The sequence below is a fragment of the Pelodiscus sinensis genome, chromosome 4, assembly GCF_052426305.1.
Source record: "Pelodiscus sinensis isolate ZL-2025 chromosome 4, ASM5242630v1, whole genome shotgun sequence".
In the NCBI taxonomy this organism is placed as follows: domain Eukaryota; kingdom Metazoa; phylum Chordata; order Testudines; family Trionychidae; genus Pelodiscus; species Pelodiscus sinensis.
The window spans coordinates 34,634,777-34,658,460 of NC_143055.1; the positions used below are offsets into that span (position 1 = coordinate 34,634,777).

The 23,684-nt window shown below is 41.5% G+C and overlaps 1 protein-coding gene across 3 annotated transcripts; it reads left to right on the plus strand.

Annotated features, from left to right (window-relative positions):
* Positions 1–3,802: 3,802 nt before the first annotated feature.
* On the plus strand, positions 3,803–22,212 carry ZCCHC4 (zinc finger CCHC-type containing 4). Of its 3 annotated transcripts, none has more exons than XM_075930625.2 (13): positions 3,804–4,033; positions 5,232–5,350; positions 6,569–6,651; positions 7,531–7,806; positions 8,403–8,483; positions 8,785–8,857; positions 10,169–10,319; positions 13,661–13,761; positions 16,134–16,255; positions 16,489–16,564; positions 18,506–18,557; positions 18,923–19,067; positions 21,985–22,212. In XM_075930625.2, exons 1-13 carry the CDS (start codon positions 3,937–3,939, stop codon positions 22,121–22,123), a joined length of 1,515 nt encoding a protein of 504 aa, XP_075786740.2. In that variant the 5' UTR covers positions 3,804–3,936; the 3' UTR covers positions 22,124–22,212. The 3 variants fall into 3 exon arrangements, with proteins under 3 accessions (XP_075786741.2, XP_075786740.2, XP_075786742.2); XM_075930627.2 differs by lacking the exon at positions 3,804–4,033 and adding an exon at positions 4,193–4,316; XM_075930626.2 differs by lacking the exon at positions 8,403–8,483 and having other exon boundaries at positions 3,803–4,033.
* The last annotated feature ends 1,472 nt before the right edge of the window (positions 22,213–23,684 follow it).

Consider the following 23,684-nt stretch of genomic DNA (forward strand, 5'->3'; position numbering starts at 1 on the left):
TGTTTTGCACAAAAAAGCCCCGATGTGAAAATGGCGATCGGGGCTTTTTTGCACAAAAGCGCGTCTATATTGGCCATGGATGCTTTTCCTCAAAAAGTGCTTTTGCGGAAAAGCGTCCGTGCCTATCTAGATGCTTTTTTCTGAAAATGCTTTTAACGGAAAAGTTTTCCGTTAAAAGCATTTCTGGAAAATCACGCCAGTCTAGACGTAGCCTTAGAGAGAAAGAGGAAGAAAAGGAGGAGGGGCGGGTGGACCCAGACCTGCTCCACACTAACACACACCCAGATGGCAGGGTTGCTCCAAACCCCAGCCACCCAGCACAGAGAGAAGCTGTGCACGTGCACGCACGCACACAGTTCTTGAATCCACAGCAAACTCAGCCGCCCACCCTGAACATCTTCCAGCCCAGCCTCACAAGCCTCTCACCACGGGGCTTTTACAGTGGGCTCTCTGTCCCACGGAGAATGGGGAGCTCCCCCTCGGCATTCACCTTGCTGCTGCTCCCACCACAGCAGAGGATTTATCTTGAGACGAGTAAGTGCTTCTGCCCTTTGCTGAGCTGGCTGCTGGGTTTCCCCTCCTAATTAGCTGGCCGGCCCCATGTAAGGTCACATGAGACTATTCATATGTGCCCCCATCAGCACATCACTTTGGGCAGCCGCCCTGGTTGCTCAGGTCTAGGGCTGGCAATGCCTGCATACATACTGTTTGTGAATGAAAAGGTGTTGATGCAGCTATTAAAAGGCTTCTTCATTGGGTGAGTCATTGTGTTTGACTATTTTCTAATTGTCACTGTATGATGATTGGATGCTTGCATGTACAGCTGTGATTTAGCAAATCAGAATGCTGGCTTGCACTACTGTCAGTGGGTTGATGAAAGTAGTAACTAAGCACTTCTGGAAATAGTAGTGGAATAAAAAGTACAATATTTAAAAAAAAAACTACTTCAGTAAAAGTCGAAGTACTGTATCGCAAAAATAAATTACTTGAGTAAAGTACAAATACCGAAAAAATGTATGAGTAGTGTCATGAAGTATTTCTACTTATTTACTTTCCACCTCTGAAACTATGCCAAGAGTTTATTCTCTAACTTGACAATACCAATAAAGTAGTGAGGAAAAGGATACAAACTGAAGGTATTAAATATTTCCTTTCTATTTTCTCATTTTCAAACATTTGAATCTATCCACTTATCTTCATACCTTATCTTAGGCTGCCACTCAAGCATAGAATTGCAAATAGCCTCCCTTCATTCCATCCCTTCAGAACTTTTCTTAGATGAAGACTTTTATATGAACTCCGTCCATTTCTTCCCTATGGGTATGTCTACACTACCTCAAGTTTTGTCGAAAAAACAGCCATTTTTCTGACAAAACTCTAAACGTCCACACTGCAATTGTGTTCTTCTGCAAGAAAATCAAAAGAACAGAGGTTTTTTCCAGCATTGGTAATCCTCATTCTATGAGGAAGAAGCCTTTTTGTGAAAGAGCTCTTTCACAAAAAGGCGTGTGTATTCAGGGCCGAGAGAGCTCTTTTGGAAGAAGAGGAAAAAGCACAGGTGCCTTCGTGGCCATTCCGTCCATAGCAATCACAGCTTAAATGCGATATAGCACCCATTCAGTCTGGATGCTCTCTTTCGAAAAAGCAGATCGCTTTTTTAATGCACTTTTGCAGGGTGGACGCTCTCAGAAGAAATTTTTTTGGAAGATCTCTTCCAGAAAAGCTTCTTCGGAAAGAAGCGTGTAGTCTAGATGTAGCTCAAGTTATCTGTCCTGAAACACTGAAGCCCAATCCAGGAGACTGAAATAAGAATAGGTATTCTGAAAATGTTTACATTTAGTTATTTATTAAATATGTAACTATCTACATTAATAGTAAGCACCACTAAGAAGAAAACAGTGAGTTCTGTTTCTAAAATTGTTCTGCAAGTTATTAAAACAAAAAACCAAGCACTGCCATTGTTCTCCTTCTGTTAAGTGTCTCAGTATAAACTCATTTTGCCGCTCCTCTTCTTGCCATTAGTCTCCTGCCAATGAACAGTAAGGAGCAAACAGGAATTCCTCTTGGCTGAATTTATAATTGTGAAAATAAATGCAGGCAGCTTAACTCTAACTAATTGTATTATTTTAAAAACATTGATGTTTATTTTTACCTGATTATTTCCCTTTCAGTGTTCTGTACCCATATGTTGTCCAAGATAGCATGTACTTGGCATACGTACTGCCTCTGCACAACAAAGAAAACCCCATAGCTGCCCTGCACCAGCTAACTCTCAGACTTCCAGGCTTGGGCTGTAGAGCTGTTCCACTGACATATACATCTCCAGGCTCAGACTGAAACAGATTGTAAGACCCCCACAATGTCCAAAAGCATTCAAGTCTACACAGCAATGAAACAGCCCCAAAGCATAGGTTCCAGGAGCCAGAGTGCACTGCCATTATTTTTCTTTGCTCTGTAGATTTATACTTAATGACAAAGGAAGAGAGTAAGATTTTCCACTTTGTCTTTTTTCTATGCTGTTTTAGTAGACAGTGACTCTCCAAGTTTTCTGCATTGTGTAATACTTGAGAGAGAGCAGCTGTCTTGTGGACTCCCAAGCACTTCACTTTTATCATGGGGTGATACATCTGTCACCCACTAGTTTAGAATCAGTACTAAGAAGAAATAGTCTGAGTCAGCAGAGCATTCTGTGATGGTTAATTTTATGTGTTTGTCTTCCAGCTGATAGTCTCCACCTGGCAGTTGAGACACCAGCTAGATTCTCTTGTCCATGTTTAATAACAAAGGTTATACACCCTAAATTCTGCTCCATTTGACATCTGTGCATCTCACTTATTCAGTGGGGTTGTATAAATGTACTTGAGCACACTCAACCATTTTGATTGAGAAAAATTGAATGAAGTTCATTCACTCTCATCTGTGTTTAATTTTGTAGGAAAAATAAGCATTCACAGGAGTAAAAATATGTGTGTAGTTGAAGTTGGAAAACAACTTTTGTGTATAAGGATCAGCTGAGCAAGTAAATTTTCCCTGTGGAGAAGTCATATTTCAGACTCGTCCCACCTGTGCAAAACTATCCCATATAAGTCAGTGTGCATGCAAAATGTACTTTAAAGGGTAACTTTTTAAACAGTACAAACAATATGCAAATATGGATGCAGTACTCAAAGAACAGAGTTAGAGCAAAAAATTGGATAAAGGCTATTACAATACAGTTCCAGCTAAACTAGTTCCTATTGCAGTCATAGGCTTCCCCTATGTCACACCTATGTTTGAAAAGCCTGATTTGGCTGGGGTGAAGGAAGAGAAGTGTGACCGTGAGAACCAAGGGGCAGCTCTTGTACAACAACAAAACCAAGGACCAGCTGGACTCTTATGAGGCAGCCCTGCCCTATGATGTAGGACTAGGTTTGAGGCATCCCACCTGTGGTGGGAGAGGCCATGCCCGTGAGGCTCCCCGAGTTGCCTTTCCCTGCCTCCATCAAGGAGGTCATGTTTTTTAAAGACTTGCAAGAGTTAAAGAAGCTTCAGGGGGTAGCAGTCTGTACAGGATAAACTGAAAAACAACCACTGGTCGGGTAGCACTTTACAGACTAACAAAACATGTAGATGGTATCATGAGCTGCCTGTGGGCACAGCCCATTTCTTCAGATTAAGTTTTCAAAATGGGGTCTGGGGCTGAGGGGAAAGGAAGAGAAGAAAGGGAGGGGACTGCAGTGGGTAAAACGCTCAAATTGTCTTTCACCTAGGGCTGCAAATCCCAGGTGCTACCCACCTGCGGCAGGCGCTCCTCCGGCCGCCGGAGGGCGCTGCAGCCGCCACACGCAGCGTGGGCTTTGCGTGGGTTCTCTTGCCCCCGGGAGATCGCCAACAGCGGTGCGCGCGAAGGCTGTCGGGACGGTGGCAGGGCAGCGGGAGCCGCGGCCTGTGGTTGGCATGGAGGGTGCAGCGGCGGTGGCAGCTGAGAGGAGCCCGGGCGTAGCGGTGCTGCTGGGCCAGGAGTCCGCCCGCCCCGCTCCCTGCTGCCCACACGGTGAGGCGGGGGTCGCGCTGAGCCCGACGGGCTGGCTGGAGGGGAACGGGGGAGGAGAGGAAAGGAAATGGGGGGCTGGTCGGGGGGGGGGGGGTCAGAGAGAGAAGAGGCGGGGCTAGTTGCAGGGGGCATGTGGGGAAGATGCCTCGGGGAGGACAGCAAAGGGCCTGGTTGCAAGGGAGCCGAGGGCGGCCCAGATTGATGGGCGGAGAGACTAGGGGCCGGGAAGGGGGTGGAGAGACATGGGGCTGATTGGAGCAGAGCGGTGCTGCAGGCAGCACGAGTGAGGATGAGGCTGTTTTGAGTTTTCTTTTGGCAGATTTTTGGCTTTTGTTTCTTGTGCAGTGTTTTTCCTCCTCCACCAAATTGTTCCTTTGCACTTGCGGTTAGCAGAGTTAGGGCACCTGCTGGGATTTGATAACTGAAGTCTGATTTGTGGCAAATGTTGTGTATTTAAATAGTGTTGTTTTTCTGTGCTTCACATTAACGGATCTGTGTATTAGTATGCTCCAAAGTGGCTGTGGTTTTTTACGGTATGTTCTTCTCATGGAAAAAGTCCAGATGAGCCCGGTAGTATAAAAAATTCTTGAGATTGGGCTGCTCTTCAAGTGCAACATATTTATATTGTTTATACTTTTGAAAAAGTTATCCTTTAAACTGCCCTTTTCCTGCTCATTGACTTACGCATATGGATAGGATGGTTTTTTCCCCACACTATTTTAAAATATACACTCCCCCTCCAACTCAGAATTCAAATATTAGGCCCATATGTAGAGGTTCTGCATTAATTGCATTAAAACAGGAAAAAAGTGGAGATGCATGGGAAAATGGAATTTCTCTTGAGTTATTTGCAGCACTAGTACCTGAAATGCATAAATAAATTACTTTTATTTGATCATGAGTCTATTTAAAAGCACAAAGATTCATGTCAAACACACTTTATGCATTTGCTTCAATGTCTAGTCATTGCAATTAATTCATGTGCTTTTATTACTGTGTCTGATTATCCAGCATGTATTTCTGGGCAGAGAACAAGCACGAGACATTTCAGGTCAAAATATTTCAGGAGAAAGTTTACAGATGCTGGAAATATGGCCTCAAAATGAAAGTGGGATTTCTGCCATAAATATATGTAGTGTTGTAGCAAAGGGCATTTTTTTTATTTGAATGTGCTGATCTCAGCCCATTTCTTTTTTAGGTCCCACACTTCTATTTGTAAAGATTAGCCAAGGTAAAGAAGAGGGAAGAAGATTTTATGCTTGTTCAGCATGTAGAGATAGAAAAGACTGTAATTTTTTTCAATGGGAAAATGAGAAGGTAAGAAAATACTATTTAAGATATGGCAAATGTTACATTTCTTTTGATATTGGAACTCAAGATTTCCTTTAGAGAAGCAATATTTACTGTTTCTAAAGTGGTACAAATTGTTGGACAGAGAATGGGCTAAATGATAAAATACCCCTGTAGTTCTGGGGATACAGTTTCAAATAGGATTTGCTTTCAAAGGACGTATAGCTGAGGTTAAATGTCGCTCTGTATGAATATTACAAAACACAACACAGTTTGTTGCATCCTTTCCTAATTTGTATGTCTGCTCAGTCAATTTAAAAATAATTTTAATTTAAGATTGATGAGTGCTGGTGGACTCAGAGGAGACAGATAGCTTAAAACTCACTTCTTGGGGGTGGGGGGAGGGATGATATTGGCGTAGAAGTTTAATAGTCAGATTCTTACACCTTAATCTGCTATTGAAAACCGGCTGTTTGGAAGTGATGAACAGTTGTCTGTCTTGAAAATTGTGTGTGATGGCTATTCCCTGGATTGTGTTGATTGACGTGATGTTGCTTGTGGATAGATATGTCAAGACAGAAATTATACATATTTTATAAAGCCACTATTACAGGATTCTTGGTTCCCAGTCCATTAAACTTTACTGCCTTCCATTGTGTCCTTTAAGTAAACTAATATTGTGACTTCTTTGTAGCTGTTCTGCAGCTACATTAAAAAGGTTAACTAAAATCTGATGGGAAGCGTGAATTTCTCATAGGAATAAAATAAAGATTTCTAAATACTTGGGAAGGGCCAGTCATACCTTCAGGACAGTTAGAGGACTTCAATCCCCAACTGTTGAAGTCAATGGCTAAATTCCCATTGTCCTCAGTGACAGGACCTGGTTTACAGGGATTAGCATTCCAATTACACTGCGTTATCCTTCAGCAGTGAACATTTTCTATTTTCTTCTCCTGGTTTTCTTTATTGTAGAAGCATGAAGAGAATTGGCTTTTATCAATTCATAGGATGTTTGAATTCTTTCAGGAAATCATCTTTTCAGTATGTCAGATGCTGCCATGATCTCTCCAGGCATTGTGGGAATCCTTCTGAGTGGTTGGATCTCTTGCAGAAACAGTCAGGTGCTTAAGAGGAAATGTGAAGTCTTCTGGGAATCCATATTTTGTTCAACAGAGACGTGTGAAACTTTCATATGGCATAGTTAGGTTCATATCTCTCCTTTTGCATTTTTTTTTATATATACAGGTGTCAGAAGCTAGACTTTTGGCACGCAAAGAAGTTAATAGAAATTGTCAACCATCTTTGTCGCACAGACAGAACATGGAAAGGTATTGTTACTATGTGAATTTGCATTAGTGAATTTGTCCATGTTAGTTTAGGTACATCAGCTGTGCTAATTATCCCTCCGTTATGCTAATTAAAAATATGAACATTACAGACAAGATTTTGGAAAATACGTACCAGTCAACTATGAAGACAAATTATATGAAATGTTTCCTTAAAATATGATCTCATCCAGGCAGGGATTGTATCTTTATATGAGTCGGCATTGCCTACCAGATTGTGGGCACTAAGGTAATAAATAGGTCAGCTCTAGCAGGAGTTAAAATTGAGTGGTGAATGCAGTTAGTTGAGCAAATTGGCCTTCATTCTTATATTTTCTAAATAAGCTTGATAGCACAACCCAAAGGAAATATGCACTGCCAAATATTTTATAAAGGTCTTGCTTGTCATCCTACTGCAGAGTTTTTGGAAGAAGTTTTTGCCCCAGTCCGAGGGTATTGCTGACCTATAACTGACTCTTCAAACACAGTGTTGCTGCTACAAGTCAGATGGTCCCAATGCATTCAGTTACTAAGATCCTTTGAACCATTTCTACTAAAATCACAATCTTCTACTATTTGAGTTAAAGGAGTTGCTCTTTAACTGGAAGCAAAAATTGGCATTTCTCTATGTAGACCAGCTTCTGGTGATATTTGCAACACACTTAACCTTCATGCTGCACTCTTCTCTTGTCAAATGAGGCTTTTCCCAAGCATGCTGCTGAACGTTTTTTTCTTAACCATTGATTGAGGTGCAGAACCTTTGAAATAGTGCTAATACAGTATGTTGTTTACACTTTTATAAAATACCTGGAATAATTTCATGCCTTAATTCAGTGGTTTGGTTTTGTAAAATTGGTTCCTTGTTTTATTTTGTATTTCAAGGTATAAAGAATTTGTTCTGTTGCCGTTATCAAAAAGGAAGTTTTGTCAAGAATGCCAGAAGTTGCTATTGCCAATGGAGTGGGACAAACACTCTGACCATCAGGTACTTCATGATCTCTCTGTTGCCCATTTACAAAGGCCCAGTCAACTTTTGTGTCCACTGGAGAATAAGAAGACAAATGCTCAGTATCTGTTTGCAGATAGAAGTTGTCAGTTTTTGCTGGACCTTATCATTGCATTAGGATTCAGAAGAGTGCTCTGTGTTGGCACACCAAGGTATGGTAACATCAATATATCTTGAAAGAAATGCTTGTTATTAATTTGCTTAGTCTTTTTACTTACATTCAGTGTAAGTAAAGGGTTCTCTCCTTCAGAATGTGACATTAAAATGTCTTCGTGACCTTTGATTTAAGGTATTTTCAGAGCAGTTCATGAAGTCTTTTTGATCTTATGAAGATGCAGATAGAGAAGTCCTTATAAATATTATAGTGAAGCACCGGCAGCCATCTTTCATTAGAAAGTAGGGTTTTGCTGTCTTTTCTGGTAATGGCACTGAAGTGCACTTGGTTTTCCCCTTCTCACAAAAAATCCCCTTTTTTATTTTTTTGTTTTTAAAAAAATGTTAGAATTAAAAATTCATCTGATAGGTTCCACAATATCCACTGCTTTATTATCACTGATACTGAGTTTTCAGTTAATGAGATGCTTCTTTCTAACTTCAATTATTAGTGAAATTGAAAGATAGATTACACTGAAATCTCCCAAATTATGCTCTTTCATCTGAAAAATAAGTTTTCTGTAGAAAATAATTGGTGATTGTTTTCGAAAACACTCATGATATATGTTAAGCAGTTTTGCTTTAATTACTTCAGGCTTCATGAATTGATCAGATTAAAAGCGTCACAAGAACAGGAGTCCGATGTTAAAAGCCTTCTGCTAGATATTGATTTCAGGTAGGTTTTGCTATGTGTCTGTATGGGGAACTTAGGCAAACTTTTTTTCTGTGTGGTCTATTAATTTTTAATTTTGTGCTTTTTAACTCGGGGCCAGGACCCATGAAGTATATTTGTTTTTCAGTTAGCTCAGTGTTTGACCAATATAAGTAAGTACTTTTCTTCTGCACTCAGCCTGCCAAGATAACTCATAATTAAGCAGTAATGGCCTCGTGCTCACAAGTTTTCATCCTAAATCTTCTTATTAACATGTAGAAATGTATGTATATGTATTATGTTACATTCAAAACTTACTTTACAGGTATTCACAGTTTTATACAGAGGAAGAGTTCTGCCACTATAATATGTTTAACCATTATTTCTTTGGTGGAGAGGTAAGGGCCAATCAAATTCCCTGAACATTTTTTTCAAAGCTATGTATATTGTTCATGTAGAATTTTGTCCAAATTATTGATGTGGTCAAAAATATTACAAAATAGTTACCATAATGTCATGACCAGAAAACTCTACTTTATATCAAAGAATAGTAGTGTCTCATTATACAGAAGCATACCCCGTGCCTATTTTAATTAATACTATTTAAATAATTGTAGTTACTTTTTCTTTAAATACTTATTTTTTGTTTAAAAGAAATAGTTTTAGTACAGGTTATTTTCTTACATAAGCAAAGAAAGGAAGAAAAAGCATAAATGGGCACTATAAAGGAATGAAACATAGTTAAGAATATGCTGGATTAGAACAGTGGTCCAGCATCTTGTCTTGACAGTGGTCAGAACCACATGTTTCAGAGGAAGGTGCAAGAAATCTTGTAATGGACAATAGTCCATCCACAGGAAAAGTTCCTTCTTAACTTCCCCATATAGTTAGTAATTTACACTCTGTTACTGGTGTGCTCAGTGATCATAGTTCAGCTGTACCTTATCTTTCTGTTTGTACTTGTTCTAGCTCTGAGAAGTGACTGTAAAAACAGCCACACCCTTTTCAGCAGGTTATTCCCTTGGGATCTTCAGAGAGCTATCCGCTGACTACTGCTTTTTTATTCCTGTTAGTCTTGCAGATCTAACACAGTGAAGAGGGAACAAGCTTCCTACTTATGAATCTCTAATATCAAGATTTATTAGAGTCCTGCTGAAGACAGTGTGGTTACATTGGTCCACTGAGAGCAGGATTTAATACAGATGTGCAAGATTAAAATATCTCAGCTTGGCTCTCTGAAACGAAGACAAATACACAGTGCTTACAAAGTTAGAAAAACAGCTTTTTACTGGTATACTAAGCACTTTTGGTCTGGAAATCATTGAAAAGAAACATGCAATCCTACCATGTCTTATTTATGGTCACTTTCAGGAGTAGAACCATACTGTAGTAGAGGGATGGGAAAATACCAGCCATTGGACTGGATCCTGTCCCCCAGGGTTAGCCTCTGGTGGGCTGCTGCCACTAAATGTACTCGTGCCTCTGTAGTTATGGGCGATTTTAGCTCCCATTGGCTGCAGGTTACTGTTCCTGGCCAATGGGAGCTGTGAGAAGCGGTGTCCCAGTCTGTGCTGCTTTTGGTAACTCCCATTGGCTGGAAATGGCAATCTACAAATCTACTGCTAATTACTAAAAATATAAATGGCCAATGCTGTCATTTAATCTTGCTGAGCTCTTTTTTCTGGGAAGGTAACTTGTATCTCTTGTAGGCTGCACATGAAATCTGTAGAAAATTCTTGCATGAAGAGAAAGGTGAAGGAGTCATATTAGTGACTGATCCCCCATTTGGAGGTTTGGTGGAGCCCTTGGCTTTTAGTTTTAAAAAGCTAATTGCAGCATGGAGAGAGGTACAAGGGGAAGGTATGTATTGCAAGCAAATAAGATGGCGTTGATAACTTTATCAACCTGTAATAATAAATTACTGGTTTAAACTGTAACTTACTCTCGAGTGGATGCACACAAATTTTGTAAAATCATAGAATTGGAAGGGACCATGAGAGGTCATGAAGTCTAGTCCCCTGTCCTTATGGCAGGGCCAAGTACCATTTATACTGGGTGGGGAATCGTTTTTGGGTTGGGGGCTGATGACCCATGTCATAAGAACATAACGTAAGAACAGCCGTACTGGGTCAGACCAAAGGTCCATCTAGCCCAGTATCCTGTCTACCAACAGTGGCCAACACCAGGTGCCCCAGAGAGGGTGGACCGAAGACAGTGATCAAGCGATTTGTCTCCTGCCATCCCTCTCCAGCCTCTGACAGACAGAGGCCAAGGACACCATTTTATCCCCTGGCTAATAGCCTTTTATGGACCTAACCTCCATGAAATTATCTAGCTTCTCTTTAAACTCTGTTATAGTCCTAGCCTTCACTGCCTCCTCTGGCAAGGAGTTCCACAGGTTGACTACACGCTGTGTGAAGAAGAACTTTCTTTTATTAGTTTTAAACCTGCTCCCCATTAATTTCATTTGGTGTCCTCTAGTTCTTCTATTATGGGAACTAATAAATAACTTTTCTTTATCAGCCCTCTCCACACCACTCATGATTTTATATACCTCTATCATATCCCCCCTCAGTCTCCTCTTTTCTAAACTGAAAAGTCCCAGTCGCTTTAACCTCTCCTCATATGGGACCCGTTCCAAACCCCTAATCATTTTAGTTGCCCTTTTCTGAACCCTTTCCAAGGCCAAAATATCTTTTTTGAGGTGAGGAGACCACATCTGTACACAGTATTCCAGATGTGGGCGTACCATAGTTTTATACAGGGGCAGTAAGATATTCTGTCTCTTATTTTCTATCCCTAATAATTCCTAGCATCCTATTTGCCTTTTTGACCGCCGCTGCACACTGTGTGGAAGTTTTCAGAGAACTGGCCACGATAACTCCAAGATCTCTTTCCTGAGAGATCAAAAACCAGTTGGGGGCTGCACATAAATGAGGAGTAGAAAAGAAAAAAAAAAACCACCCAAAACTCTCACGGAGATGCTCCCCGACTGAGAGAGGGAAAAAAACATTCTCCATATTCCTCTTGCACACCAGAGGCTTGGAGGGGAGGGGGAGAGCAGGCTAGTAAATTTTGTAGGCTCCAGCCCTGCGAGGGGACAGCAGGAGAGTTGGAGCAGCAGCATGGGCTTCCCAATGCTGAATGGAGCCCTGAGCCTTGGGAGCTGGATCCAGGCAAGCCAGGGGCTGTATTTGGCCGCCGGGTCTTAGGTTCTCCACCCCTGATCTAGATCATACCTATGGCTATCTAACCTGCTCTTAAATATCTCCAGTGATGATGATTCCACATCCTCTGAAGGCAATTTATTCCTGTATTTAACCACCCTGACAGTTAGGAAGTTTTTCCTAATGTCCAACCTAAAACTCTCTTGCTGCAATTTAAATCTGTTGCTCCTTGACCTATCATTAGAGATCAAGGAGAACAATTTTACTCCTTCCTCCTTGTAACACCCCCTATTTCCAGATAGAGGTGAGAGATACCATTCCTACCTATTCTGGCCAATAGCCATTGATGGACCTAACCTCCATGAATCTTCACAACATCCTCTGGCAAGGAGTTCCAGAGGTTGTTTTAAACCTGTTGCCTATTAATTTAATGTGGTGACCCTTAGTTCTTATATTGTGGGAATAAGTAAATAACTTTTCCTCATTCTTGAGTGGCGTGGAAAAAATGATTTTATAGACCTCTACCATATCCCCCCTTTGTCTCCTCTTTTCTAAGCTGAAAAGTCCTAGTCTTTTTAATCTCTCTTCATATCGTGCCTGTTCCAAACCACTAATAAATTTTGTTGCTTTTTCTGAACCTTTTCCAATGCCAATATATCTCTGAGATAAGGCGACCACATTTGTAGGCAGTATTCATGATATGGGCATACCAGGGTTTTCTGTAGAGACAATAAGATATTTTCTGTTTTGTGTTCTATTTCTTTTTTAATTATTCCTAACATTCTGTTTGCTTTTTTGACTGCTGTTGCACACTAAGTGAATGTTTTCAGAGAACTATCCACAATGACTCCAAGATCTCTCTCTTGAGTAGTTGTAGCTAAATTAGTTTCCATTATATTGTATGTATAGTTGGGATTATTTTTTCCAATGTACATTACTTTACATTTATTGACATTAAAATTTCATTTGCTGTTTTGTTGCCCAATCATTTAGTTTGGTGAGATCTTTTTAAAGCTTTGCCCAGTCTGTTTTGGGTCTTTTTATCTTGAGCAGTTTGTCATCTACAACTTTTGCCACCTCACTGTTTATTCCTTTCTCTAGATCAGGTGTGGGCAATAATTTTTTGCCAGGGGCCACTTCAAAAATTACTGAAGTGGCCCTTGGCAGTGCCAGAAGGGGCGGGGCCTCAAGCGGAAGGGGCAGCACTGGGATACTTCCAGGTTCCCCCTCCCCAGACCATGATTGGTCGGGGAGTGTCTTTGCCTGCCCACCCGCCCCCTCCTTCTGCTTAGGTGCCCATGCCCCTGGCTGAAGGAGACTTCCCATGCTCCCCCAGGCCAATTAGGGCCTGGGGACGGGGGAGCATTCCTCTGCTCTGTCCCTGCCCTGCACTGCGCTTAAAAGCACCACGTGCTTCTGGCACTTCTAAGTGCTGCTTGCTCCTCACAGGGCGGGGCCAGGGCGGAGGAAACTGCGTGCTCCCCCGCCCCAAGGCCCTGATTGGCCTGGGGGTGGGGGAGTGCACGAAACCTCCTCCAGTTCTGTCGGGAGCACCTGGCACTTCCAAGCACCACATGCTCCTGGCAAGGTGGAGGAAATATTGCGTGCCTTTCCAGGTCCTAATTGGCCTGGGGGCAGGGGAGTGGCAGGGCCTCCACGAGCTGGATCCACCCATTTGGTGGGCCAGATCTGGCCTGGAGAGGCCCTTTTGCTCACCCCTGCTTTAGATCAGTTATAAATATGTTGAAAAGGATTGGTTCCAGGACAGATCCTTGGCTGACCCCAATAATTACCTCTCTCCACTCTGAAAACTTACCATTTATTCCTACTCTTTGTTTCCTGTCTTTTAACCAGTTATCAGCCCATGAAAGGACCTTCCCTCTTCTCCCATGACAACTTACTTAAGAGTGCTCTTAATGGAATTGGTTCCATATGAGCTATTGCTGTGCGCATAATATTTGCTTTGAGTGCATACATTCTTTGTTTCCTTTATTTAACAAAAAAATATATCTGGATCTGTTTATTTTATTATAGATCACAGCAGCAAAGATTTACCAATTTTTTGGATATTTCCATACTTCTTTGAGTCTCGCATTCTTGAATTTTTTCCAGGCTTTAGTATGATGGATTACCAGGTATGACCAAATATAATTTATGTTCTTAATTTACATTACATGTATAAGAAATTTAAAATGAGCTGGATTGGTGATAATCAGAATACTTATGGGCAGAAGTCAGTTCAAAGCTTTAGACTTGCCCAAATGGGGATATTCAGGAAAGTTAATCTGAATTAGCATTTTAAGTGTAGACGTATCCTTTGTTATGACAGCTCTGTTTCAGCACTTCAATGTAGACGCTTACTACAGTGATGGAAGTAGTTCTGTCACTATAGTTAATCTCCCCAAGAAATGATAGTTAGGTCAACAGAACAATTCTTCCTTTGACCTAGCATTGCCAACACCATGCTTTTTAAGAAAGCATAGCTATATGTCTAAATGTGGATTTTTCAGACCCCTAAGGAATGTAAGTTTTCAGCGTAGACTAGCCCTAAGGCCTGAATTTAAAGTGGGATAGTGAAACTGAATTAAACCTATGTGGATATTCCAATTTAGAATTAAAGTAGCCTTAATTCATTTTAGACTGTCCAAAGTAAATATTGCTTCTTTAATTCTGAATAAGTGTATCTGAACAGGAATTTAATGCAGGTTAGCTACTTCATTATAAGGTCCCACCTTTAGTGAAATTGGATTAATTTTTCTATAGTCTGTTCTATCCTACCAACCTCTGTCAGTATAACTGTGTTGCTCAGGAGCGTGAAAAATCTGCACCCCTGAGCGACAGTAATACCAATCTAACCTCCACCCCATATAGACAGCACTATGGCAGAAGAAGCTCTCCCACTGACAACATAGCTACTGATTTTTGGGGAGGTGGATTAACTGTACTGATGAGAGAGCTCTCCCCTTTGACTTAAAGTGTATTCATAAAAGCACTACAGTGGCGCATCTGTGGAACTGCAACATTTTAAGTGTAGACTTGCCCTGAATGTCCCTTTGAAGACAAGCTCTTTGATTAACTCAAACAGCTGTCATAAATAAATTAATCCCAAATAGACTGCTTACTTTCCCTTAGTGTGGAATTTCTCTTACAAATCTTCACCTGCTCAGTGGGTAACTTTAAATCCTGGACCAATGAAAAGCGGAAAATCTATTTCTCACAACCCATCAAGGCTAAAAATAGGATCTCTGTACCATTGGAAACGTTCTTTTTTATATTCTGTACTAAAATTGAATTATGCATATACTTTTTTTACACTATTGTGTAAAATGACTTAGTCCTAACAATATTGTATTTCTATGGTACTCATCAGTATATAATCTGTATAACACCGTTGATACATAAAATTATGGGTAGAGATCTCCTTACTTACTGAATTAAGGCAGTTTCCTCATAACAAGATCTGTGTGATTTTTTTTTAATTGCTTCTGCATTGCGTTATGGCATATTTGTTTGAGGAAATATTTAAATGAGCTGTACAATACACTATTAAGATGGAAAAAATACATTCTGCGCTTGATCTCTTGTAGAAATTTGATCCATGATTATGGTCTGTTGTGAAATTATGACATTGACTGCCGAGAGCCCATGAGAAACAGTGATAAACTGGTTTCCAGCCTGTTTTAGCTTTTTAGTTCAACAGTCTGAGGAGAGAAATGACAATTTTTTAAAAATTGTGTATTAATATAAATATAGTGGTTACTAATTAAAGCAGTTTGGAAACTGGCATACATTTTTGATGAACTGGATTTTACCCAGGAAAGCTCATGATATAATGTATTTGTTAGTCCCTAAGGTGCCATAGGACTGCTCGTTATTTTTGGTTCTGTACTTCTAATAGTGTCCAAGGTAGAGTTGTTGGTGTAAATGTGTAATAGCTAGACTATTTTAGCTACACATTTACATGTGGTGGGGAAGGCGGGAGCTGGCTTTTAAATCAGCTTCCCCAGCCCCGGCTTCCTCCTGCTGTCCCCTTCATGCTGCTGCCGTTGTGGGAGACAGCAGTGGGAAGGTGACTCAGAGGGAGCTGATACGTGTGGGGAGCCGGCTTCTCACGTGTACCATCTCGCGCCCACTCCCTCACCCTCCACACTGCTACTCCTCTATCAGCAGCAGTAGTGGATTATTTTAACAAAGGAGATGCACCTATCTCCTCTGTGGCAACTGTAAAATAATCTTAGCTCTGCAGTGCAGATGGGGAAAGAAAAGACGATGCACTAGATTGTTAGGAAATCCTCTTCCACAGTTGCCCCAGTAGTATAATCAGACTAATTAGTAATCATCTAATTTTGCTACTTGGTTTGTATTGGGGATGGAGTCTAACAAACTTTTTTGTGTTGTCAAAATGGAATAAACATGTTAAATGTCATCGTCACCGCTCATTTAGCATAGGACTCGGTAAGAAATGTAAAGATATTTAATTTGTTCGTCCTGTGCTTTTATTCTCTAGGTAGACTATGATAATCATGCTCTTTATAAACATGGAAGGACAGGCCGTAAACAGTCTCCTGTTCGCATATTCACCAACATTTCCCCCAGCATGATTGTACTTCCTGTGGAAGAGGGTTACAGGTGAGGTGTAAAAGGATATGCTCGCAGTGTGTGTGTGTGTGTGTGTGTGTGCGCGCGCTCAAGTGACTGCATCCAATATTTTTTTTAAAAAAACCTAGTTGATTATTCCAGAGCTCAAAATATAGCAAACTAAATTTGCATCCATAATGTAACTTTATTTGTTGAATTGAAAATCCACTCATAAAGTTCTTTGAGCAAACAGCAGGCCAATGCTTTTGTAACTGCTTTTTCAGGTTTTGCTCTGTGTGTCAGCGATATGTTAGTTCAGGGAACCAACATTGTGATATCTGCAATTCATGTACATCAAAAGTAAGTTCCTCTTTCTGGAATGGTATTTTAGCAATTGTAAAGTGATGTTTGTGTTGTTACAAATCTCTTCTGCTATTAATATTAAAAGTGTATCTTTTGTGGCAGAGAGCTCAATATGGGAGTCTTTTGATTGATTTAAACCAGTGTTTCCCAAACTAAAAAAATGCCACGCTAAGGCCCAGTTGCTGAGAGGGGAGCAGAGCAGGGCTGGCTGGGAGGAGGTGTGTGTGTGGGGGGGAGGAGGGCCAGAACCAGCTGCAGGGAAGCAGGGTTAGGGGGCACGGGGCTATCTAGCAGAGATCTGGGTGGGCGGCCGAAGCAGGCTTAGGGGTAGCAGGGCTGTCCCATGGAGATCTGGGCAGGTGGGCGGCAAAAGCAGGGTTGGGGGTAGCGGGGCTGTCGGGCGGAGATCTGGGCGGGTGGGCAGGCAGTGGAAGCGGGGTTAGAGGTAGTGGGGCTGTCCGGCAGAGATCGAGGAGGGCGGCGCGGCAGAACCAGGGCTGAACTGGGTGTGGGGGGGGGGGGGCGCGCTGGCCGGGGGAGATTGGGAGGAGGAGTATTGGAGAACCACCCTCTGGAAGCAGGGCTGGATGGGGGCAGCGGGCTGGGTGGGAGTGGGGCACTGGAAGGGGGAGATGGGGAGGACGGGAGAACCAGCTGCCGGAAGTAGGGCTGGATGGGGGTAGCGGGGCTGGTGGGGGGGTCGTCGGGGGAGCGGGGCTGACTGGGGCAGATCGGTGGGGGGTGGGGGTGAACTGGCCACCAGAAGCAGGGCTGGACGGGGGCAGTAGGGCTGGACTGGGGAGATTGCGGGGGGGGGGGGGGAGAGGAGAGCGGGAGCGAGTACATGCCACAGGAGTGAGTCTGGCCCTGGGGATTCCATTTCTCTTCCCCCCCCCCCCCCCCCCCCATACCCTCCCTCGAGTAGTTGTAGTTGTGAACTGCCTGGCTGGTAGACACACTAACACAGTGTTAGCACATCTACCAGCCAGGCAGTTCGCAGCTACGGACTGATGCACCTAATTATAATAAAACTTACCTAATTTTATAAAATGTCCAGTATTTTCTGTCCAGTATTTTCTCAATTTGTTTCCCAGACAGAAGCCTCAAATACCGGACTATGGGGGACAAAACTGGACACCTTCAACCATATCCTTCCTTGTACCCTCCCTCCTAGCCAAATACCCTACCCCCCAATCTGCTCCTGCAGTGCCCATGCAGTGCCAGGTCCCCCAAGCCCTGGCCCAGGCTGGGCAGAGGATGCAGCCAGGTGAAACACTGAAAATTTAGTGTTTCATCTTACATCTTTCAAAATTCCATCTTACAGTCCATTTATCCAATCCATATTCCCTTAACTTGCTGGCAAGAATATTGTGGGTGACTGTATCAAAAGCTTTGCTAACGCTGGCACAGGGAGCTTTAGGAGGACCAGAAACAACTTAGTTGAATATTCATCAGTTGCTTAATTAATATGCAGATGACTGTTACCAGTCCTCCAAAAGCTGGTGAATGGATTTACTGGTCCCTGTGTCAAAAAGTTTGGGAACCCCTGATTTAAACTATGGATCAGTCCCTGTAGAATTTTCTGTGTCCATTACCTCATTGATTTCGGCTGGACAAAGGATACCTGAAGTCTATACATCTGCCCATCAACAGCATGTTGTCATGTTCCATTTTTTTCTCTGCTTGCAAAGGTGGAAAAATATGCTGCCCTTTATGGCACCTCAGTTCTGCTAACAGCTGCCAAAAGAAATCATGGATCCTGAGCATCTGTGTATGCTACTTGTGCACATACATATTCCATATATTTGAAATATTTCAGTGTTGTATGCCAGGAAGTTGAGGAGCACAGTACAGTTTAAAAATGATACTGCATATAGTGAAAATATTTTATTAGTAACATTTTAAAATATTTGTTTAAAATTACCAACTTTTTTATAGGATGGAAGACGATGGAATCATTGCTTTCTTTGCAAAAAATGCGTAAAGCCTTGTAAGTACAGAACAATATTTTTCAAGTAATAGAAGTTGACTTACTATATATTTCTGTCCAAAAAAGTCAAAACAAAAAATAGAAATAAAAGTAATAAACTATAAGACATTCATGATTCAGTGCAAAAGTACCCAGTTTCCACAAAATTCAGCTTGTGTGGATGGATTTCACCTGCATGAAAATGTCTTTGTTGCTGAATCAAGGCACAGTTAATTCCTTCAATTAGTTATAGAAAAACTTAAAATAGTTTGCTTCTTGCTTCTTGTAGAATCATGATTAAATCTTTATAAGATTTCTCAGCTGAATTCTCTAAACATATTGATGCATCTTTTCAAAATCATAAGTTCCCATTACTTATTTTTCAGCTTGGATTCACTGCAACACTTGCAATCGCTGTGCTCTGCCAGGTCACACTTGTGACAGAGCTAAAACTAGTTGCTTTATTTGTGATGAAGCAGGTCACAAACGCAGCACCTGCCCTAATCTCTCTGTGGCTGAAAGAGCTTGCCAGTAAGTATAACACTGCATATGAATATTTATTTGAAAAACCTCTCAGTTGTGGGACATGATTATTATTTCATGAGAATGATTTGATAGAAGTAGAGAGAAAGTTGTTCAGTAAATTCAGATTGTGATAATAAGTTGAAGTTTTTATTTGAGCTAAGGGTGCAATTTCCAGCTCAAGGAGACACATTTGTGCTAACTTTTATTGAATTAGTACACTAAAACTGTGTCCATTGGAGATGTTAGGCAAGTATTTGGGACAGTTAGCTGCATTCTGCACTAGCTTGATCAGAGTTAGCGTATGCCTCCAAGCTGGGCATCGCATCTCCAGTTCAAAGTGTGGACACGACCTTCGAAGAAACAGGAGCTCCTTGATTTGTGCAGGATCTGGGAGCTCAGCACCCTCCTCCACTCCGATAGAGGCTGTTGCCTCTGTATCAGAGGCAGCAGCACGGGGGACCTGATTTTTAAACTTTCTCCCTTCATGGACCAGCTCCTGCCTGGAGTGGCAAAGGGCTCCCCAGGAATGGGGCCAGAGCATACTGGCTGCTGGCGCCACCCCCAGGGACTACAGAATAGTCAAGTAACTGAAAAGAATTCATGAGGTTAATCGACTATTCAGTTAACCAATATTTAACATCCCTAATGTGGAACACACTAACAAAAACAATTTTAAATAGGTGTCTGGTAGTTTGTGGGAGTGTTTTGAAAAAGGTCTTTTTGAAAAAGATCTGCACACTGAGCATATTTCAGACACATGCCCCTCTCCAAGATAGTACATTAATATGCCCATCATTGTCCATCATTGAAGGGTCTCTCAGACCGGACGACTTTCTGAATCTGAAAACGTAAAGGTAACTATTGAAAGAGAAGGGGAAAGATTTGAGTTCGTCAACAGAATTAACTAACCCAAGGTAGAACGAACACTAAATATCAATAATAAAAGATACAGCTATGAGGATATTGTTTCAGCTCTCTGTCATGGGTGTTAAGGAGGAACTGAGCAGCAGTTGGATCTATGCTGCTTTTATGCTCTTGAGCTATGTCTAGACTACTAGCCTCTTTTGAAAGAGGCTTTCGAAAAAGCCTCTTTTGAAAGAGTGTCTAGATTGCAACCACTTCTTTAGAAAAAGCGAGTCGCTTTTTTGTAAGAGAGCACCCAGGCAGTCTGGATGCTTTCTTTCGAAAAAGACCTGTTAGCATTCAAGAACACCTTTTTTCAAAAGAGCACTTAAGAAAAAAGGCGTTCTTCCTCATAAGATGAGGTTTACCACGGTCGAAAAAATGCCACGTTCTTTTGATTTTTAATTTAGAAAGAACGTAGCACCAGTCTAGATGCAGGGGAAGTTTTTTTTTTTTTTTTTTTTTTTTTTAAAAAGGCCACTCTTTTCAAAAAAAAAAAAAAAAAAAATCCTGTAGTCTAGACACACTCTTGGGTGAGGGATTCTAACTGTCCAGTGGTCATCAGCATACAGAATGAGATTTTTGTGTACATGGGAGTTCATATTCCTCTAGATACGCATTTTCCACATGGATGCCACTTCAAGAACCACAATTACTATGAGGTTTTTTGAAGCTAAATTCATTCATTTTTGTCTGAAGCAGAAGAATCAGGATGACCAAAATAACGTACGCTAGTTGAGTAAGGCATGTGTATCTCTTGGCATGAGAGAGAGTGTTTTAAGCATTCTTTTTCCTAGATGAGATGGCAGAAATTGTGGTTCTGTGGCCTCTGTGATAGAGCCAAAAACTATACTCGCATTTGTGTCCATAACACATTGCAAGCTCATATTTGATTTGCTCTTACAGGTTGCACCTCTGTAAACCGGGACTCTGTGGTCTGGCAACCACAGATGTTCCAGGATCAGGGAGTCCTAGTGTGCTTTGGTGGGGGAGAAGCCTGGCATGTGGCCCGGCTGGGCTCTGCCTGGGAGAGCTGGGAAGCCCCGTGGGGTGGCAAGGCATAGGGCCGACAGCAAGGGAGCCAGAAATGGCCTCCCCTGGTCCTGCAAAATCCTTCATCTGGGACTAGTCAGGTCCCGAGAGTGCTGGACCAAGGATGTCCAACCTGTATCGCTGCTAGGCATAGCCCACCATTTCTGTTTTCCAAAAAATTTAATTGTGGAGTAATACATAGCCAAAATGTAGAGAGAGCTTTATTCATATTTGTCCCTACCATATTTCTCAAAGTAGTAAAATCTGCATGAAAATGACTGACCTTACTTTTACATGAAACTTTGTTTGCTTCCAGTTTTGGTGAGATCAAATATATATATCTTTCTGGACTATTGTAGTTCATGCAGACCGTAGTTTACTACTGTATTGTCAATATGTTTCTCCTGATATAAATTATTGGATTAACATGGGCTTAAACACCTGCAAATGTATGTTGTGGTTAGTACAAGACTCTATAGTTATTAATTGATAACCTATTACATAGATAGCATTACCATAACAGATGGAAAAAAATACTTGTTAATTATTTAGGTTTTAAATCCTGTGTTCCATACAGATTCTTATGTTTGTACAATTTCTTCAATAGTAAATTGGGCAGTGCAATTAAGTGTTGAACATGTAATGTCAACAATCACCATGTTTTATATTTGAGGTGATCAGATGTATACTTTTAAAAGTTTTAAAAGCATTTGAGTCTAAAATTACAATACTGAGTAAAGATACATCTATAGGTATAAATTTAACCCCATGTCAATGTTGAAGTAAAAGTAGATTGTAATATTATCTCTGCAGAGATATTACAATCTTGCAAGTCGAATTTCAAAGAAATTTACTTTAAGAGCTGTTGTTCTGACTATATTTGAGATTTTAGTCATAGACAAGTCCTTGTATTTGTGTTTACTACAATGTACAATTCACTATAGCTCTGATAACATGTAATATGTTTGTCTATTCCCTTGTTTTCCAGAGCTGACAGAAAGCGGAGGCTAAAGAAGAACAAGATAAAAATGGATAATGTTAAAAGACCATCTGTGAAGCATGCTACGTTCCCACGGAAAAAAATAAAAAGAAAAACACTCTTGCTTGTTAATACTCAAGTTACCTAAAACTGTGAATGATTTTACAGCCAATTTTTGCTTCCATTTGCTGTAAATGTTAATATGATATTTTAGATAAAGCCGGTTTGAATTAAAAATGTCTGCTTCTTGTAATATTACCTCAGAACTTTGGCAGTAGGAGAAAACTGCTATCCAAGCTGCTCTTGCCATTTGTGAATATGTTCAAGTGTGATATCTAAATCAGCTTATATACTAGTCTAAACCATGACTGCACTAAAAGACAAAATGGAATAATATTGTACAGGACTTGTAAATTATTGGGACAAGGTTTTTAATAGCTTTTAATTAACTTGATATTGACCTGCATTTTTCTCCTTGATATTGACCTGCATTTCCACCTGGCTCTTTTGCTTTCCAAACACCATCTACCATGCCCATGTAATGGATGGCAAGTCAGCCTTTTGTTCTTTATCTACTGGTATGTTGGTTGTTTCGTGGCAGTAATGGAAACCCGTGTATTATTTCTTCTAGATAACTAGATACATGTAGTTTTTAAACTTTTATCCACAGTTGAGACATTATACAATGCAGAGACAACAAAAATGCAGAGGCTGTTCCCCTCCAACTATCCAGTATTTTTAGCATATCAGTGGTAAACTGGACAGTTTATAGATTTAAGGTCAGAAGGGACCATTGCAATCATTTTGTTTGACCTCACTATTACTGGCCATCCAACTTCTCCAAAATAATTCCTAGACAAGTGCCCCTTGTTATGTGTCAGTATGGGATTTTTTTAATAATTAAACTTAACTGTATAATTTCATTTACTAGTGAGGAGCAGTCTGCAGTTCAAAGAAACGCATATAAATTATTTTTGATGCTGCGGTAAACATGAATATAGAAAATTCAAAGGAAATGAGCAATGCAATGGAATTAAACTTTCTATAACTATATTGGTTCCATTCAAGTAATTGTTCTCTACCTAGTAGGGATATTAGATACACCAAATATTATCAGCTACACTGTTATTCAGTAGTCCCCGGCAGTGGCGCCAAGAGCCAGTGTGCTCCTAGACCCACTTCCGGGGAGACCCCTGTCACCCTTCAATGCTGCATCTGGTGGCAGGCAGGAGCCAGTCCACAAGGACAGCCAATTAAAAACCAGCTTCTGCTTGCTACCCTGTGCTGCTTCCTCTGATAGAGTGACAGCAGCAGCCCCTGTCCATGGGGGCCCCAAGTTCCCTGTGGACAGAGGCTGCGCCGGCATTCCACAGAGCAGCCTCTGTCTGCAGTGAGTTTAGGTCTGCCATGGACAGAGGCTGCTCCACAGCAGCATGCTCTGCCCACGGTGAGCCTGGGTCCACCACTCCTCTGCGCTGCAGCCTTTGGGGGCAGGTGGACCAGCTCCACCCTGAGTGCCGCCTCCCCCCCCCCTGCTCCCTCTCACAGAGGCAGGAGGAAAGGGGGGCAGGCAGCACCACAGAGCTCACTTAAAAGCCAGCTTCCCATGTGCACTGGTTCCCACCTTCTCCCCTACCCCACACACCCTATGCTGCTCCCTCTCTATCAGAGGCAGCAGTGCAGGGAGGAGGCCAGCTGCTCCATGGGAT

Excerpts from the sequence above, each read along its gene's own strand:
- ZCCHC4 (XM_075930625.2), top strand. The coding sequence starts at position 3,937 with ATGGAGGGTGCAGCGGCGGTGGCAGCTGAGAGGAGCCCGGGCGTAGCG. Across the intron at positions 5,351-6,568 it reads TTCAATGGGAAAATGAGAAG|GTGTCAGAAGCTAGACTTTT; the intron begins GTAAGAAAATAC and ends TTATATATACAG. Across the intron at positions 16,256-16,488 it reads CCTGTGGAAGAGGGTTACAG|GTTTTGCTCTGTGTGTCAGC; the intron begins GTGAGGTGTAAA and ends CTGCTTTTTCAG.